Genomic DNA, 16,707 nt, shown 5'->3' on the forward strand with positions numbered 1-16,707 from the left:
GGGGGGGGGGGGGGGGGGGGGGGGGAATTGAAATCTCAGGGTCAAACCTAAAGAATAAAAGGACATGTCCCACTCTGCCCATACACACATACACACAGGAAAGTGCAACACCGCAGTCTCAGCAATGTTCTTGCTCATAAGCTGTTTGGCTCTTGTGGCCTCTGCACTGGGTGAGTGAGGAATCCTGCAATCCTGCAGGTTGTTTAGTCTGTGAGAAACTTTAAGCTATGCCAGAGAACATGTTGGTTTTGGCTTCAGATATTCCTCTAGCAATAGATAAAAAATTGCAATCTTAGTAAAAGATTGCTTTAAGGCAGTTTATAACATATCCAAATAAGAATATAACCTTTACTTGCACACCTTAGGGTGTGGAGTGCCCAGTATAAAGCCCCAAGTGAGTGGATACAATAAGATCGTAAATGGGGAGAACGCTGTGTCTGGGTCGTGGCCCTGGCAGGTTTCACTTCAGGTTAGTAGTTCACTTTCTGCCCCCAGTGTGGCTTTGCTGTGATGACATAACACCACAGGAACGAGTAAAAAAACAAAAAAAGGTTTAATTGTGCTTGTTTCTTTAAGGATGGCAGAGGTTTTCACTTCTGTGGAGGTTCCCTGATCAGTCAGTACTGGGTGGTCACTGCCGCTCACTGCCGTGTGTCGTGAGTATTTAGAGCGCAGCAACGAACCACAGCAGAAGCTGCAGATGAGCAACTTGAGTAATTTTGTTTTTTTCCAGTCCAACAAGTCACTATGTGATTCTGGGAGAGCACGATCGTCAGTACAACACTGAGCAGATCCAGGTCAAGAACATTGCCCGGGTACGGAAAGACTTTGTGGAGCTTTAATGAGTGGAATTGATTCCAAAAAAAACATTTCAGTTTGACTTATTTTTCCCATTTCTCTGAGTAGGCCATCACTCACCCCTACTACAACGCCAACAACTTCAACAATGACATCACCCTGCTGAAGCTGTCCTCGCCAGCACAGCTGACGGCCCGTGTTTCTCCAGTTTGCCTGGCCTCCTCCAGCTCCAGCATCCCTTCTGGAACCAAATGTGTCACCACTGGGTGGGGCAGGACCGGACAAACCTGTACATGAACACAGAAGGAATTTCTTTTTTAGGCAAAAATTAGCAGCTTCATCAGGAAAAACAAAAAGCACTTTTCTTTACCGTCTGTTCTTTTCTTCCCCCTATCATTTTGTTTGTTTGTCAGCAACCCCTCGCTACCTCCAGCAGACTGCACTGCCTCTGATGAGCCCTGATCAGTGTAGGGCTTACTGGGGTTACAGCAAAATCACTGATGCCATGATCTGCGCTGGTGCCTCTGGAGTCTCCTCCTGTCAGGTAACAGTTTGGTACACAAAATGCCTGCTCCTGTTATAATGTTGTATCACATGAATCAAATATCTCATTTCAGGGTGACTCTGGTGGCCCTCTGGTCTGTGAGGCTGGGGGTGTGTGGACCCAGGTGGGTATTGTTTCATGGGGCACCTCCAACTGCAACGTGTATGCCCCCGCCGTCTACTCCCGTGTGTCCTACCTCCGCAACTGGATCGACCAGACGGTTGCTTCCAACTAAAGGGATTACGCAAAGCAACGTTATTGCTGAGTCATTTTATCCTGAATAAGCCAAAAATGAATAAACCACATGAAAGTCATTGCAACTGACCTCACACTATGTCACTGTTTTGGTCAATCTTTTTAGAAAAAATCCTTTCAAATCCTGAGGTGATTCTTGCAGCTTTCACACATTATACGTTGTTTTCACACGTCATACCTTGCATTAATCCATATTCACTGTCCATCATGTTTACTTGGACTAGTATTTTTAAGAGAAAATCATTGATAATGTTTGCACTTGACATATTATTTGTCTGTACCACAGTGAGGGTAAAAAGAGAGAAATATTTTGCTAATCATCCGAAATATATTAAAACATTTTATTTGAAAAAAGTAATAAAATTGACAAAACTACTTGTCTTATTTGACTGGAAATACAGCAATTTTTCTTTCAAAGTGAAATATTACATAATACAGTTTTTTTAGTTTGCTGAAATCAAGAATCGATATCTTTTATTGTAAAAACAATCTGCTGCACTTCTTTAACTGCATCAAAGAGGAACCTCTTACTGTAACTCAGTAGCGCAAAGTAGTGTGGTTTCTGCATTAATATACATTTACACTAGACATAAAGTGACTGTTTGCAATTATAATCATAGCTTTTGAGCTTGGTAGAAACTTTAGCCAACTTTTTCTGACTGACATACTCTCATTTAGTGTCACAAAATTTACTTTAGTTTTATTTTAGTTCAAAAGGGAAAGAAAAAAGCAATACCAGTGGTAATTTAGTAGTTTTTACAAAAACTTTATGAGAATTCATTCATAGTAGACCAAATCAGTTACATGTAGATACAAAATTCCATCTCAATAGCATAATGTAAATAACAGAAAAGTCATATTTTTACATGCGTTAACTGTAAAGGTGTTGCTGATTAGAAGCTGCTCTGCTTTGTGACAGTAATAAAGTGAAGAGTAGGAAAGTTCGATAAAGACAGACACAGAAAGGGCCAGCAGTCAGAAATATGGAGACAATATCCCTAAAACGTAGAATTATATGGACTTAGTGTTCCTTTGCAGTAACCTTTTCAAATATTTGTTTTATGGTAAACTTAATAAATCCTATGTAAACATCTACAACATACTTTTTTTGTTGTCACAACAACAAAAACTTGTTTTAATGCTCTTTTTTTTATTTTACATTGTCAGGCTAACATGCTGAGGTCAACTTACCAAAAGGAAGCTACATAAACCAGTGCAGGACACAGAATCCCAATGACAGCAAAAATGAATCTTGTCATTTGTGAACCAATATGACTGATTCATTCTCTAAACAGTCTGTAACCCTTGTGCTAGCCTAGGCACTTTAACATTGGGAGTTGGGTCATCTAGACCCACTAGACAGTGCGCTGAACCTTTGTTCTTCAATGATTTGTGATCTTCACTGGTGTCCATGGATTAAATGAAATCTTTCCACCTTTATCATGTTAGGAATAACACGTCAAAGTAAGGGTGGGGTCATCTAAGATAGCACGAGGGTTAAAGAATTGCAAAGTTTTGCATCTTGCATTGTCAGCATATCTGGCCACAGTGCTGTGCTGCCTCTTACTGGAGCACTGGTGTCATTATTATCATTTCTATTTTCTGCTTTTGTTTCTTTCTTTAATAGACTTCTTAACTAAAATGGGTTACATTCAGCCTACAATAAAATCTGAAGCAAAAATGCTTTAAGTTAAATGGAGCCATAATGGGATAACAGCCACGCAATAAAACCAAGTGTGATCTGTTTTTCATATCCAGTCTGAGCAGCACCTTACAGCAGCATTACAAATATATTCTTTTTGCATTTTTTGTGGTCTAAAACAAAGTTGGCACACTTTAAACATGTTCAAAGAATCTCCAAACATGTGAAGAACTCCTACCTAGTTAGTTCAGGGATTTCTTCTGTACTTCTCCTGATAGGACATCCAGAAATCCTCACCAAACAGTATATTTTACACAAATGTGTTGCTTTCACTTCCGATTAATACTGTGGCAGTAATGAACATGGAATCTCTTTTATTGTTGCTCTAATCTGCAATATTTTAGATGCAATCTTTTTGCATTTTTAGTTCAAAAGAAAATGTCACACACAAAAAAGATTTTTTGCTTTGGTGTCTTACGTATTTTATTATATATTTGGACATCTACCTCAAATATGTTTTTATTTCAAGTTAATCTTCTGGGAAGTTGCAATTTTTAATTTATATGTCAACAAAGTTGAGCCAAAGTTAAACATGAATGAAGTCAGAACAAACTGTACACAGAATTAGATATCCAGAAAGTGGAGACTTTCAGTGATCCTCTTTATTTCATTTATCTAACAGAAATGCAAATGCCTAAGGAAACTTCGTTTTCAGCCTTTTCTTTTTCATTTATTTATTCAGGTATTTACACATTAATGTCCACATAAGAACTGCATCGAACATTTTAAATCACATCATATTCTAGGAGTTTAGTTAATGCTTTCTGCTCAATCTGTGCAGAGGTTGAGTGCTTCAACAGCTAACATCAAAGCCACTGGTCACCATGGAGACAAAACAGCATCCATCCTGATCCAGAGAACCAAAACACCAGCAGCTAGTGATCATAGAGTTCCTTCATTTCCTTCAGGATCTTGATGCTCTCGTTGTATCTCAGTTGGTTCCTGCTGGAACACTCCTTCCATCTGAGCAGAATGTCAAAACTAGTGAGTGCAACAGTTTCCAATACACTGGCTACATACAGTAAATTAATAAGAATGTATGCAGGCTTGGTCCTTAGGAAGGATTTGAATGGAGTATTTTGCTGGAGAGCAGTGAATTACAATTCTGTACCGAATTGTAATAACAGACGTAACACAAAATCCCTAAAACCTTATTATCATTTAGAAAAATGTCAACAAACACAGGAATGCTACTCAATGTATTTTTTTTTTATTGACTTACTTTTGTCGTATCTTTTTCCAGCGTTCCATATGGTCAGACCGGAGAGATTCTGGTGAAGACAATTCTGTAAACTGTGGAAAAACAAGTAACAGAAGAAAAATGTTTGCAATATTTCCATTCAACCACTTTTCGAATGATGTAATAATATTCAAGAATAAATATGCTAACCAGATATTTGGCAATGTCCTTAGTGACGGCGGGTTTTTCCACCAGTGGGATCCTGAGATTGACGGGTTCACCTGAAGAGCTAACTTGGCAGAGAGTTGGAGAAGGGAGTCGATATACGTTTTGACCTTTACCATTGATCATGTCAGTAACCTGAAAAAAGGGGATACACTTTTTTTTAGAATGTCATATGCCTTATTTAGAAAAATCTTACTTTATTATTTAGATTTGCTGCTTTACGAACAAAGATAAAGAATGCTCTTTATGATATTGTGATGTTGAATTACAAAGAGATTGGTAAATTTTCCCTGTAAATACAGATTCATATTGCCCTTGTTGGACATGTTGGACAGCCCCACCTCTTCCTCTGTCATGCCGGGCGGGGAGCCGGGGGAGGCTACAGACTCTCGAACAGAAGGATTGTTTTTCATCCAGGCACGGCAGATCGGATACAACGGGGTGCTGGTGTTAAACTGAGCCAAATCGACGCTGCGATCAAACAGCTTAATGATGTAGGCATCTAGGAGCAAAGCAGATCAAATAGAAACGCTTCTTAACAATTGAAAAACTGCTGTAAATGAAAAGCTTGCACACAATAAAAAGCAAAAGTCAGAGTCAAATTTACTTTGTTTATGCTGATTAGTCTCTGGTATTCCCTCTTCCATCTCTTTCCTTTTCTTTCTACGGTGTTGTGGAAATCGAGTTGATTGTCTGAAAAAAATAAAAATAAAATACCACATCAAAACAATAAATACAATTCATGTTAACTGTTTCAAATAGTCGCTTTTCTGTAAAAAAAATGTTTAGGAACAGTACAGGACATAAAAAAGTATAAAAGACATTATTAACCCACGTTCTGAATACAGAGACTTACCTTTTTCCAGCAGATGATGGAGACAAATCCCTAAAAAGGGCAGAAAGGATGTTATCTCAAAACAAGAAATTCATTTGATCATTATTTAAAATACTCAAAAAGCATCAAAGTAACAGCTGAATTCACTGCAGCTTTATACAGTATATTGTAATGTACTGTACTGTACAAAGCTGCAGTATACTGTATAATATACTGTATACTACAGCTTTATGCAGTATATTAGAATATATATCTCTATTTTAAACTGTGTGCAATATTCATGCTGTATGTGCAATATCCATTCTAATGTGGAATACCCACTCGTGCAATATTCACCCCACTCTACTGTACAGTATTTAAGTATTTATGCCTTATATAGCTCCTTATTCTTATTTTATTTTATTCTACCTTTTTATATCGAGAGTTGCTGGAAAAAATTTCATTGTGCTCTGCAGAATGATAATAAAAGATTCTGATTCTGATATCAATTCCTCCTCACTTATAATTAAACAGAACAAAAGAAAAATTTACTGAGCTTACTTGTTTAAAGAATCCACAGATATTTTCCCAGGATCATTTTCGTTTGGATCCCTGTTTAAAGCATAACGACAATTTTAGACAGTGATGAGCGATCATTATGATGATAATAATAATAATAAACTTTATTTGTATAGCCCCTTTCAAGATAAAAATCACAAAGTGCTTCACAGTAAAACAGAATATAAAAAGAATTATGAAAAAGCATCACAATCTCACTAACTTCTCATGTTCACTCTTCTCTACAAGTCCTTTCAGCACAGCATCCAGTCTGCTGCGTGCACCGCTTTCCTCCAGCTCTGTAATAGAAACAGTTACAAAAATTATAACAGAAAACATGGATAACCATAAAATTATTACCATTAAAAGATATGTGCAATTAATTTAGCTATGAAGTTCCCAAAATCTTAAATATTTTGGATGGTAAATAAAAAAGAAATCGGACTTTTTTGAAGATACAAAGTACTATATGGAATCTAGTGGTTCCTTAACAATATTTACACACAATTTATTAAGCTATACCGTACCATAATTTTACATTTACAAGGAACGATTGGATCAAAACTGGATTATGACAACGATGCAAAAATTTGTAATGAAATAACTCACTAGGGGTGGGATCATACAAATGTCTTCCTACTCCTTTTCAATTAAAAATTAAAACTTGACTTTAGTTGGTAATCATATGGAATGAATCTGATGTGACCTAAATGTGTATTCTCTGCATCATTGCAGAAAAATCGATTCTGGATTATGAGTAATTACTATAACTTTCTTCTTACATTTTTTTTAATCAGTGCATTTCATTATTTCTGTTTGATAAAACTGTGTGATTTCCTTTTCTGTATTGTCTACAATCAATGCTTGAACTAAACCAATGGATCAACCAATTCCTAAATAGACGTTTTTAAGGGGTTAGGAGAAATTATTACACAAATCACAATTAAATAATTAACTGCGCTTAATTTTTTTTAAACGTTTCATTTATTATAAACCAAATGTTATATTATTTTTATACATATAATAATAATGTGCTTAACTAGTTTGTTATTACCCCTACACATTACAATGTAAATTATTTGACTTCTTTTTTTTTTACTGCCAGAGCCTTTCGGTGTCTCTGTGAAGCTCTTTTAACTAAAGGTGTCTAATTAAATAAAACAACAGTTCGTGAAAATAGCCCTGCTCTCTCTTACCTGGCCTTTCCGACTTGATCTTGACGTGGTGCATGGTGTCAAACAATATTTCCCAGGGGGTAAAAACAGATCTGCGTAGTAGATCAGTAACTACAGGTAGTCACAGTTTAATTTGTTTTAAAACAATTAAATATGCACCGAAACTAGCTGCGCTCCTGCTTTCAGTTAAGTTAGCTAACCTTTGCGTTAGCCTCACCCCAAACTCTTAAAATTACGCCACAATTTTTTTATCTACATGTATTTAATTATTAAATTGACACGAAGAGAAACATTTTACCCTACCAACTACATCTATGTAACAACAATATTACACTGTTCACGCTCTGTTCGATGTGGTCAAGTAGTGTTGTGGGTAAGCTAGTGGCCAAACAACCGTTGCTAACTGCGTTTTTTTTTACCCAGAAGTATCCCTGTCAAGGTTTTCTCTTCCGCGCGCTGTAGACTCTATGATCTGATTGGATGCTTTGTGAGCAGAATCTTACTATTATTGGACAACTGTTCTGTCCATTATTCAAAACTCAGCCCCTGATTGGTCAATTTCCACAAGCTGTGTTCTTTGCCGTAAACAACTCAAACGCTACAGCTTTTCTGGTTTCATCCATCTTGTTAGGTGTACTTTAATCAAAAAGCCAACTAGGTAGGTTTTTCTTTTCTTCACAAAATCTTAACTTTTGGTCTTGTAAATCTGTGTCATTGTTGTTGTACGTGTTTGTTATGGGTCAATGTGTTGCTTGATGTTGTGGTGTGGATGTGCAAATCCACAGGTCAGGATTTTTTTATCATCCACCAAATGAGCAGAAAAGTACAGTTTAAATTAGACTAGAGAGGAGGGGTCAGAAAATTAGAAGTAAAAATAATAAACATACAACTTATTTTATGCGTTTTACTATTGCTTAATCATTTTTATTAAAAAAATTGTGTTGATGCTGTTCTCACAGGGCAGAAATTTCATCTGCCACCATCCATGGAAAGAAGGGCACACAAGCAATCATCCAGCAAGCAACTTCTGTCAAAGACAAAGAACAAAAGTGTTAGTATTAAAGATAACTTCATTAACATCTTTGTTGTCAAGTCGATTCTAACTATTACTTCATACTTCTTGTACTTCTTACAGACGCGCAGTCCTGGTTGCACAAGCAGGAGATCCGGTGTAAAATTACAATCATGTGCTCAGAAAAATCAGAAACTGTTTAAGAAACATGATCGCCATGTTTCTTCTACTGGTGGACAATCTGTGGCTGCTGAGTCTTGGCAGTCCCCTGAACACGCATCTCGTCTTGGTAGCATCACTCCTGATATGGAGGAAAGAGATCAGCCTCTGAGGTCTGAGGCTTCCAAAGATTCCTCAGGAGTTCAGGAAGATTCTGTGCTGGCTAAGTGCGTGCCGTGCTGTCTGGTTTCATCACAATCTCATTTCATATTTAGTCTTTTAACGTTGCTCGACAAATCATTAACCTTTGCTTTTTGAAGATACATAGAACGTTTTCGACATGGTCTACCTCAGAGTCGGAAACAGCGCCAGCCAGTGACTCCTGTCTCTGGAGAAGAGCAGGAACCTTTGTGGTGGATGTTCCACTCATCATCTCCCTGTGGAAAACAAACTAAAACATTACATAAAGGTACATTTTATCTCTTACCTTTGTACCCGATAATCAAACAGTTATTTTCATAATAGTGTATGTTTATTATCATCTGCATGATCTTACTATCCCTGGACAGACGACCACGATTCTGCTGTCACACATGATGGATCCGTCACTGTGAGTTCACTGGAATCAGTCACAGCGTAAAGGGTTATGCTACCTTTGCCACTAAACAACAAAGTGTTGCTTAGTTTTTATGTTAGTCCTGATTTCTAACAATTTGTCAAAATACCAGATTGCCAGCAAGACAAACAATTTATTCCTTTATCAGGAGCGTTATAAACATTTGCATTTCAGTTCACCACTCTGTTTCTAAAACCCTGTCGTGTGTTTATTGGATCCCTGGTTATCCAGTGTTTACCTGCCACTGTCAAATAAATCAAGGAAAACATTGTTGGTTTTACAAGGTTGAACTGTGCGATTTATAAAACATGTTTTCCGGTTGCATGCATGTTCTTTAAGGGACTGTCAGGTGTTTACATTTGCTTTGTTTTTCTCAGCTGTTTTCCGACACTTCCCAGGAAGAATTAGAGGATTCAGATGTGTTACAACTTCAAGACAGGGCTAGCAGACTTATTCTGGAAAAGTATGTAGAGAAATGCTAAAAACAATTAATTTAATTTAAGATGATTGTTTTGTTTTGAAGTGAACGTCTTTTCTTCCTGACAGTGAAGAGGATCTGAACACGGGATCTGTTCATGTGAGCTCAGGGGGGCTGGGATTCTCTGATTTTTCATCTCCAGTGAGTGTGGACGAGTTTATGCCACAACCTCTGACTCCCGGTTTGATGAAACCTGGTGAGGCAATAATCAGATTTCAAATATAAAGATTTGAATTTCACGTATCTCTTATAACTAAGCATCTTGATTTGCTGCTTAAAAAAGTGTCACATATGTTTGCTTGTCCACAGCAAAGTCAAACTCAGACTCCATTCACGCCTTTCAAAAGTCTTTCCTTCCAACTTTGACCCCCCCAACTCGACCAGAGGAGGATATTTTGTTCCAATGGCGTTTAAGGAGAAAGCTGGAACAGGCCAGGGACCAGTGCCTGCAAAGTTCTAGTTTTCCTGGTTCTACATTTAGCTGGCAGGCTCCTCGTTTGACCGATACACCAGGCAGTGGACTCATCTCCAAGGTTGGAATCAAAATTGCTTCCATTTTGTTTTGAAACGTGCATTACAGGATTGTAAATGCTGTTTTTTTGGTTTACTCCGCAGCAACAAACAACCTGTCAATCTGCAGATTCCTCACAAACAGTTGACCATCCGCATGCCGCTGCTCTCCAGCCAGAAGCCCACAGACAAACCCCACCAGCCTATGTTGTCTCCAGCTCCTCAGTACCCCCGTCCGTTAGCAATGTCCCTCCCCATACGCACTTACTCTGCGATGTTCTTCCATGCCCCGTTCAGCTTCACCTCAAAGAGAAGCAAAGCATTACACAGAAGAGTGCTCATAAAACAATCCAGGTTCCTGATAGTTCCGCTATTTGTTTGGGAGAGCACTCAAGATCATCACCACATGCATCGCCTGGAGCTACGGAAGGGGAAGAGCTAAGTCACCAACAAATACCTCAGAAAGCTAAAACGAAGGAGCCAGAGAAGACAGGAGCCCCCAAGCAGAAGAGGAGATCAGCTAGGTGATGCAATGCGACAGGAGAAGAGGACAAAAGGTACCACATGCCAGAGGGGTCTTGGGTTATCATTTTTGAAAATGTCTTGTTCTGTCAGGGAGAGGTGCCAAAAAAAGATGACACCCAGAGAGGAGAGCCAGGAGTTTCCTGCTGTTTATGAACCTCCACCCTCTCCGGTCCACGTTGCCATGGGACAGGTCAGAACCACCTAAACTGTGCAGATCAACAGGGCATTTTTGCTTCTAACAATCATCAGATGTTAATAGTTAAAGAAAATATTCAGACTGGTTGGTATGTCCCTGTTTGGTTTTGACAGGTTGTTTCAGAGGTTTTATTCCCAGTTTCCTCCATTTCTCCTGATCACACCATCCCCCCAGCCAAAAAATCCCCCGTTTCTTCCTGTGAAGCTCTGAATTCTCTGGAAGTCATTTCACAGCTGCTTCAAGAAGCAGAGGGTGAGTTCATGGCAGCAAACATTACATTTGTCTTCTGATCATGTGTAGATACGCTAACCCAATGGTCCCCAACCTTTTTAAGGCCACGGACCGGTTTTATGTCATACAAAGAGTCTCACGGACCGGTCTTAAGATGTTGGCGGATGTTTATTGTAGCAACGCTACCATGAAGGAGGAACAAAGACGTGACAAGACGAACACTGGGCTTATATTTTGACACGCATGACACTGTACATCGCACAGGTGTCATCATCCTCTCCCCTTCCCACACTCATGGTGCAAAAAAGAAGTACAATTTATTAAATGTGGCTTCCTTTTTTTGGAAGTGGAAGGCTTCTCTTCTGTGTCCTGGCTGGGCCTTTTCCACTTGGCAAAGAAACTTTCAAAAGACGTTTGTTTTTTCCTCATTTTGTTAGTTCCTGGGTTTTATTTTAGCGGTAGTGACATGGATGGATGTAACAGAGAATCAGGCAGTTTTTCAAAATAAAACATCTTTCAGATTCCGAAATAAATAAAACGGAAGTAATGCAAGTTATTTATTCTTTCTGTGCGGCCCAGAACCAAATGACCCACAGACCGGTACCGGTCCGCAGCCCGGGGGTTGGGGACCGCTGCTCTAACCTACAAGCAAATATCCTGATTATCTAAACTTTAGTTTCTACAGTTCTCTTCTTTATTGTAAAAATACTCATTTATTTAGAATTAGGTGACAGAATAATTTTTTTATCTTAGTAAATATTGTTTTCCATGCTCCTAGGTGAACATGTGCAAGAAAAAATGTTTTTTTTAAATCATTTGTTCATCATGTTTGACTTTTTTTTAACCATTTTTCTTAGATTCAGATGAAAAAGAATTTGAAAATGACCCTTTGCTCCAAGTCCTGCGCCAACAGAGGAAATGGGTAAAGAATCAGATCAGGTATTAAATCTTTTTTCTCTTTTGGTGGACTCCTTTCAAAGTAAACGTCACTGAAAAACATGTTTGCTCTTTTCATAGGAACGTGGATGTTATGCTGAATGAATTCCCAGAGGAGCAGCAGGTCATTTAAATATTGAAAAGAGACACCAAAAAGTTTTTTTTTTAAATTTTTATTATCATTTTCTAAACAAATAAAGATTGTTACATTTTAAAGGAGGTTTTCCACTTTGGAAAAAAAAACAAGTTTGTCTTTATTTATTAATCACAATTCACCTCTTTTACAAAAATGGCAAAAAAGAAAAAGTTTTAACTCTGACTACAGCATATTTACAAAGAGCCATGTCTTTGGGGGTTATGTAACGCTGATAAGTAATTGCAGACAAGTATATACAAACCAAAGAGATGCTAACAAAGTGCCAGTGATAGACGGAAATAAATATGTTTTGGCACATCTGAACGGAAGAGCATGATGTTATTTTGTACTGTGGGTTTTTTTATCCTGTGAACACTACTGATGCACATCACTGCAGTTACATCAGAGATCTGCTGTTCTCAGTTTCCAGCAAGGGTGCAGATATTATTAGGACGCCATCCGGGGAAACGGCAGACTCCAAGGCCATGGTGTTCACTCCCTTTGGGATTCGGTAGCGGCGATTAAACTGCCGTGTTGTAAATCCTGGGCCATTCTCCTGACGAGCATTAATGTAGAACAATTTTAGGGAGGGGGAGGGCTACATAAATCAGTAGAATCAAAATTCTTTTAAAAATGAAATGCTCTTCATACCGACCTTTTTTTCTTCATGTTTTCCTTGAACTTCCACAAAGTCCCCCACCACTTTGACCAGCAGGTCCTCTGGTTTAAAATGTTTTACATCGACATGAACTGTGAATCCACTTTCATCACAGTGCACCTGTCAACAAGACTCACAATGTTACACTGAAATAACATGACAGTGATTATAGCTGCAAAACATTAAGTCCATACAAACTTAGAAAGAGTTTTTATAAAATACTCCGTTGCCAAAAGTTTGTCAGCAAAAAAAAAAAACTATTAAGATGTTAAAGCAATTTTGTAGTTCAGTTTAAGATAGGGTACTTTAAATTTTTAGTTTTTAAAGTTCTTAAGTGACCCACCTCGTCAGAGCTGACATTGTTGTTCTCTGGTATGATCAGCGCTGGAGTCCAGCCACAGTGCCCGTACGTTCCGTTAACTCGAGGAATGAGAGGCGGTAAAAGCTTCTCCCAGGGGATTCCACCAACTGTCACGTTAGGGGTCAGGATGAAGTCCATTTCTAATAAAGAGGAAAATCAGGAAGGGAGTCTGATAAAGCTGCAGACAGAGAAACGGACCCCTTAAAGAGTTCTGAGTGAAGCCGGCGCACTGGAAAGAGGATGCAGCCGACTGGCTTTGACCGCTTCTGCTATGAATGAGGCAGCCCCCTGGATTCTAATTTATACCCCCCAGGTCTCTGCTTTAGACCAGAGTTACATAATGAGCCAGGAATTCACCTTGCCGCCGTTACATCTGTGTACCCTTGGGGGCTCTGGCACGGCCACGTATGATGAAGTTAAGTCTATTGTTATTTTGATGCAGCTGCTGTGGGCTTATTGGTAATTATCGCACCTTTCAGTGGTTTTAACAACCTTCGGCTGTCTCCTCGCTGTTAATTATCAGAGCTGTTATGGGGGCTTTAGGATTCGAGTCGGTTGTCAGGGAAAACGTGTCCCAAAATAAGTTCTCATAGACCCCGTTGTTGACTTTTGAGAGCTTAGATCATGAAGTCACAGCAGGAGGGCACATAAAACACATTTACTGCCAGCATCACATTCAGTTGGGCTTATGATACGTGTTCATGTAGAAGCAGTTCTACTCAGTGACCTCTGACCTCTCCGTGCAGGGGACTGTCTCTTCCTGTTCTGCGTACAGCATGGTGAAGACAGAAGTCACGCGCACGTGTGCCCTATGGTTAGCATTGCTGAAGCTGTCACCCTAGCTTTGACTACAGCTAAAATTGGCACTGATTATGTTATGACTCACAAAGGGCGACAGGAAGAGGGGACATCTGAAGGGATTAAGTTATTGGGTTTCATAACAGGCGCCAGTGGGCGTCTGGACTTCAGAAAGGCCATAAAGAGGGTGGTGACACAGCAGTGTGTAAATATCAGAAAAATTCTTATCAAATTCAAAAACTATCACAAGTACACCCCATGTTCAGAACAGCCACCAGCAGTCATATTATAAGGTAATTGGAAAGTCGCTCAGCCTTTTTGAGTTAATTATGTATTAATGGATACAAACCCTTATACATACAATCATTTTAATTTATTCAGTATGGATTATAACAAAAATATTGCATTGTTTTTATTTTTAAAAACTACTTTTTTATTTATCATGTGACAGACTATAATTTAAAGCATTAAATAAATAAATGTGACAGTTTTAAATAATTCTTTACGTTTGCTGAACATATTAGGGAATCACAGAGTCTTAAATGAAGTTGCAATTATTTTTTTAATTGATGGACCTGCTGTTTCATTTCTGGAAAGACTAGCAGCTGTTTAGAAGTTTTTCTGTAGCATCATTTATTTAGATTAAAGGATCACTGTAAATTTTATAAATATGTTTCAAAAACTTACCTGATTATTGGCTGCAATAAATGCCTCCAATTGATGTTGTTAAAAAATACATAGAGAGACTATGACATGAAAGTATGAGAGAAGACTTTATTCAGCAAAATTCACAAATAAAAATGTTTTTTTTTGTCTTCCATGTTGGCTCACAGTCATCTTATCATATCCTAAAAAGAGAATAACAGTGTTGAAGAAGCCTGACTGAACACCCAGCTCGATCATTCTAACATATAAAAGATGAATTAGCCTCTAAAGAACTCTCATAAGTGTCTTGGCAGAGAGAAAACAAAAACGTTATTTTTCAAAAATGTGACAGCTAGTTAAAATATGATTCAGCTTCTCAAATGAGCTGCAATGGATAAACAGACCAAAATGTTTCACTGCACTTAAAAACGATTTTTTTTCTCTCCCTCTTTTGGTCCACAACAATAGATCGTTCTTTTTTTTAATTTGTGCTATGGAAAAAAATGTCTCATGGAGTGCCAAGTGGAATTGTGAAGGACAGGGAATCTCCCACTTCACCCCACTGTGCTCTAAAGTGCTGGAAAATAGTAATCCATGTGGTGAGAACCGCCACCCAAAACAGCAATCCCACTGCTGACCACTTTACATCTAGAAAAAGAATACACAAGAAACACAAATCACTAAATGAAATTAGAGGATCAAAAACGACTATTTATACCACAGAAGTAAATACAACATATTGACAGCTTATTCATTTTTTATTACAAAAGAAATAAAAACTAAATGACATGAAAGCTTAAATGTTGCTACTAATGTGGGTTAAAGATCTCCCTTAAAGAAATTGGGCCTCAGTTGTGAAGTCATGCAAAACAAATATTTAAATAATAACAACACAATAAATTAGTCCAAAAAACAACTGGTGAGAGAAGCTAACTCTAAGAAGTAAAAAGGTTTTTACGGCATTTACGTGTATTATTCTAACACCATGAACTGATGTAGTTTAGTCACTCACAGGCTTTTATCTGCAGCTGTTCAGTGTAAGCTGGCTTTACAAAGGCCTCCCGGAAAAACCAGACAACATTGACAAGCCACAGGAAAGGGAGAAACGCAAAGCCTCCTGCAGAAAAAAGAGGCACAAAATGTGACATTAATATAATGAATAAATATGACCTAACTAATGAACGCGATTCATTTTAACACTAGATCAAAATTCAAACTTCATTCGTCACATACATATGCATAACATTTCTAGTAGAAAATCATTATAGCAGTCATCTAATTAATTGGACAAATAGCAACAACAATGAATAATAATAATAGATAGAAAACCTTTATTTCACCAGGTAAAACATTAAGAACATTTTTTTTTATTTACAATGTTGGCCTGAAAAAAACCAAAACAAATAATAATAATAATAAATGTGTTCTCACCCAAGTAATATTTTCTGCAGAGGATAAGTTTTTCTTCGTTTGGAAGTCGTTCCAGGTTCATTGTGGTGAACTGGAGGAAAAACAGATGAATAGAAACAAATACATAATCAAGACAAACAGCATTATACTTGAGTTGGGGCACTAACTTAAAGACAGACAGAGAAACAGGGATTTAAAACCCTTGCTTGCGGCGACGCTGTCGCTAGAGTATGTTCATTAAAAAAAGGACAATACATAACATTGTCTTGAACTGACATGAACAAACAAGACGGTTTAAAGATTTTATCTAAAAAAGAAAAAATACTCGGAAAAACTAGCAAACCTGCTAAAGTCAGGTGACTCAAAATTCCCTGATGTGTTGTTTGTTAGCTTAGCAGCAACACAGGAAAAAGAGGGAAAACTCCTCTGTGCCAACAACTTACGCAGGTTATGGGGGAGGGGGGGTTTATGTGTTTATATATTCTAAATAGAAAACATTACTTAAGCAACATACCTATATTTCAGGGACAGATTTCGTCGAAACAGTCAGATACTTCCTCCCTTAGATGATCTACTTCGATTCGCCTGCCTGCACGGTCTGTTTTTGTTTTTAAATACGCCGCGCCCCACACCGCCACCTACCGCTCTGGAGGAGAATAAAAAGCGCAAAAAGAGTGGATGTAACAAGATTGCAAAATCTAAAATAAACCACAACATTAATATAACTGAAAATAATAAAACTATTGAATCTAAATGGATTTATAAGAAATTACCCAAAAATTCGC

The 16,707-nt window shown here is 38.0% G+C and overlaps 5 protein-coding genes across 5 annotated transcripts; 2 read left to right on the forward strand and 3 right to left on the reverse strand.

The window, feature by feature from the left end:
- Positions 1-61: 61 nt before the first annotated feature.
- On the forward strand, positions 62-1,676 carry LOC101174455 (chymotrypsin-like protease CTRL-1). The gene is made up of 7 exons (XM_023964219.1): positions 62-170; positions 366-469; positions 577-656; positions 734-815; positions 907-1,087; positions 1,212-1,342; positions 1,416-1,676. Exons 1-7 carry the CDS (start codon positions 65-67, stop codon positions 1,575-1,577), a joined length of 846 nt encoding a protein of 281 aa, XP_023819987.1. The 5' UTR covers positions 62-64; the 3' UTR covers positions 1,578-1,676.
- Positions 1,677-3,870: 2,194 nt separating this feature from the next.
- On the reverse strand, positions 3,871-7,715 carry lin37 (lin-37 DREAM MuvB core complex component). Its single transcript, XM_020710095.2, has 10 exons — positions 7,671-7,715; positions 7,273-7,343; positions 6,300-6,375; positions 6,080-6,130; positions 5,561-5,590; positions 5,312-5,397; positions 5,046-5,206; positions 4,690-4,839; positions 4,522-4,592; positions 3,871-4,262 (listed from the first exon to the last, which is right to left on the reverse strand). Exons 2-10 carry the CDS (start codon positions 7,304-7,306, stop codon positions 4,175-4,177), a joined length of 747 nt encoding a protein of 248 aa, XP_020565754.1. The 5' UTR covers positions 7,307-7,343; positions 7,671-7,715; the 3' UTR covers positions 3,871-4,174.
- An 82-nt stretch (positions 7,716-7,797) lies between these two features.
- On the forward strand, positions 7,798-12,114 carry proser3 (proline and serine rich 3). The gene is made up of 13 exons (XM_011485109.3): positions 7,798-7,909; positions 8,211-8,302; positions 8,387-8,649; positions 8,743-8,891; positions 8,992-9,032; positions 9,416-9,501; positions 9,585-9,712; positions 9,826-10,049; positions 10,132-10,550; positions 10,642-10,741; positions 10,861-10,999; positions 11,836-11,917; positions 11,996-12,114. Exons 2-13 carry the CDS (start codon positions 8,237-8,239, stop codon positions 12,045-12,047), a joined length of 1,749 nt encoding a protein of 582 aa, XP_011483411.1. The 5' UTR covers positions 7,798-7,909; positions 8,211-8,236; the 3' UTR covers positions 12,048-12,114.
- Positions 12,115-12,358: 244 nt separating this feature from the next.
- On the reverse strand, positions 12,359-13,353 carry hspb6 (heat shock protein family B (small) member 6). The gene is made up of 3 exons (XM_004077802.4): positions 13,052-13,353; positions 12,706-12,828; positions 12,359-12,606 (listed from the first exon to the last, which is right to left on the reverse strand). The coding sequence occupies exons 1-3, from the start codon at positions 13,205-13,207 to the stop codon at positions 12,448-12,450; spliced, it is 438 nt and encodes a 145-aa protein (XP_004077850.1). The 5' UTR covers positions 13,208-13,353; the 3' UTR covers positions 12,359-12,447.
- A 1,268-nt stretch (positions 13,354-14,621) lies between these two features.
- Positions 14,622-16,552, reverse strand: psenen (presenilin enhancer gamma-secretase subunit). Its single transcript, XM_004077803.3, has 4 exons — positions 16,437-16,552; positions 15,944-16,013; positions 15,525-15,629; positions 14,622-15,160 (listed from the first exon to the last, which is right to left on the reverse strand). The coding sequence occupies exons 2-4, from the start codon at positions 16,002-16,004 to the stop codon at positions 15,021-15,023; spliced, it is 306 nt and encodes a 101-aa protein (XP_004077851.1). The 5' UTR covers positions 16,005-16,013; positions 16,437-16,552; the 3' UTR covers positions 14,622-15,020.
- Positions 16,553-16,707: the final 155 nt, after the last annotated feature.

The sequence above is a fragment of the Oryzias latipes genome, chromosome 16, assembly GCF_002234675.1.
Source record: "Oryzias latipes chromosome 16, ASM223467v1".
In the NCBI taxonomy this organism is placed as follows: domain Eukaryota; kingdom Metazoa; phylum Chordata; class Actinopteri; order Beloniformes; family Adrianichthyidae; genus Oryzias; species Oryzias latipes.

Coding starts and splice junctions, on each gene's coding strand:
- lin37 (XM_020710095.2), bottom strand. CDS start 7,306: ATGCACCACGTCAAGATCAAGTCGGAAAGGCCAG. Junction 6,376..7,272: donor GATCAAGTCGGAAAGGCCAG/GTAAGAGAGAGC, acceptor TTTCTATTACAG/AGCTGGAGGAAAGCGGTGCA. Junction 4,263..4,521: donor TGGAAAAAGATACGACAAAA/GTAAGTCAATAA, acceptor CATTCTGCTCAG/ATGGAAGGAGTGTTCCAGCA.
- psenen (XM_004077803.3), bottom strand. CDS start 16,004: ATGAACCTGGAACGACTTCCAAACGAAGAAAAACTTATCCTCTGCAGA. Junction 15,630..15,943: donor CTGCAGAAAATATTACTTGG/GTGAGAACACAT, acceptor TTTTTTCTGCAG/GAGGCTTTGCGTTTCTCCCT. Junction 15,161..15,524: donor ACAGCTGCAGATAAAAGCCT/GTGAGTGACTAA, acceptor TTCTTTTTCTAG/ATGTAAAGTGGTCAGCAGTG.
- LOC101174455 (XM_023964219.1), top strand. CDS start 65: ATGTCCCACTCTGCCCATACACACATACACACAGGAAAGTGCAACACC. Junction 470..576: donor CCTGGCAGGTTTCACTTCAG/GTTAGTAGTTCA, acceptor TGTTTCTTTAAG/GATGGCAGAGGTTTTCACTT. Junction 1,088..1,211: donor GGGCAGGACCGGACAAACCT/GTACATGAACAC, acceptor TTTGTTTGTCAG/CAACCCCTCGCTACCTCCAG.
- proser3 (XM_011485109.3), top strand. CDS start 8,237: ATGGAAAGAAGGGCACACAAGCAATCATCCAGCAAGCAACTTCTGTCA. Junction 10,050..10,131: donor GCAGTGGACTCATCTCCAAG/GTTGGAATCAAA, acceptor TTTACTCCGCAG/CAACAAACAACCTGTCAATC. Junction 11,918..11,995: donor TGGGTAAAGAATCAGATCAG/GTATTAAATCTT, acceptor CTCTTTTCATAG/GAACGTGGATGTTATGCTGA.
- hspb6 (XM_004077802.4), bottom strand. CDS start 13,207: ATGGACTTCATCCTGACCCCTAACGTGACAGTTGGTGGAATCCCCTGG. Junction 12,829..13,051: donor ACAATGTCAGCTCTGACGAG/GTGGGTCACTTA, acceptor TCTTGTTGACAG/GTGCACTGTGATGAAAGTGG. Junction 12,607..12,705: donor GAAAACATGAAGAAAAAAAG/GTCGGTATGAAG, acceptor AATGCTCGTCAG/GAGAATGGCCCAGGATTTAC.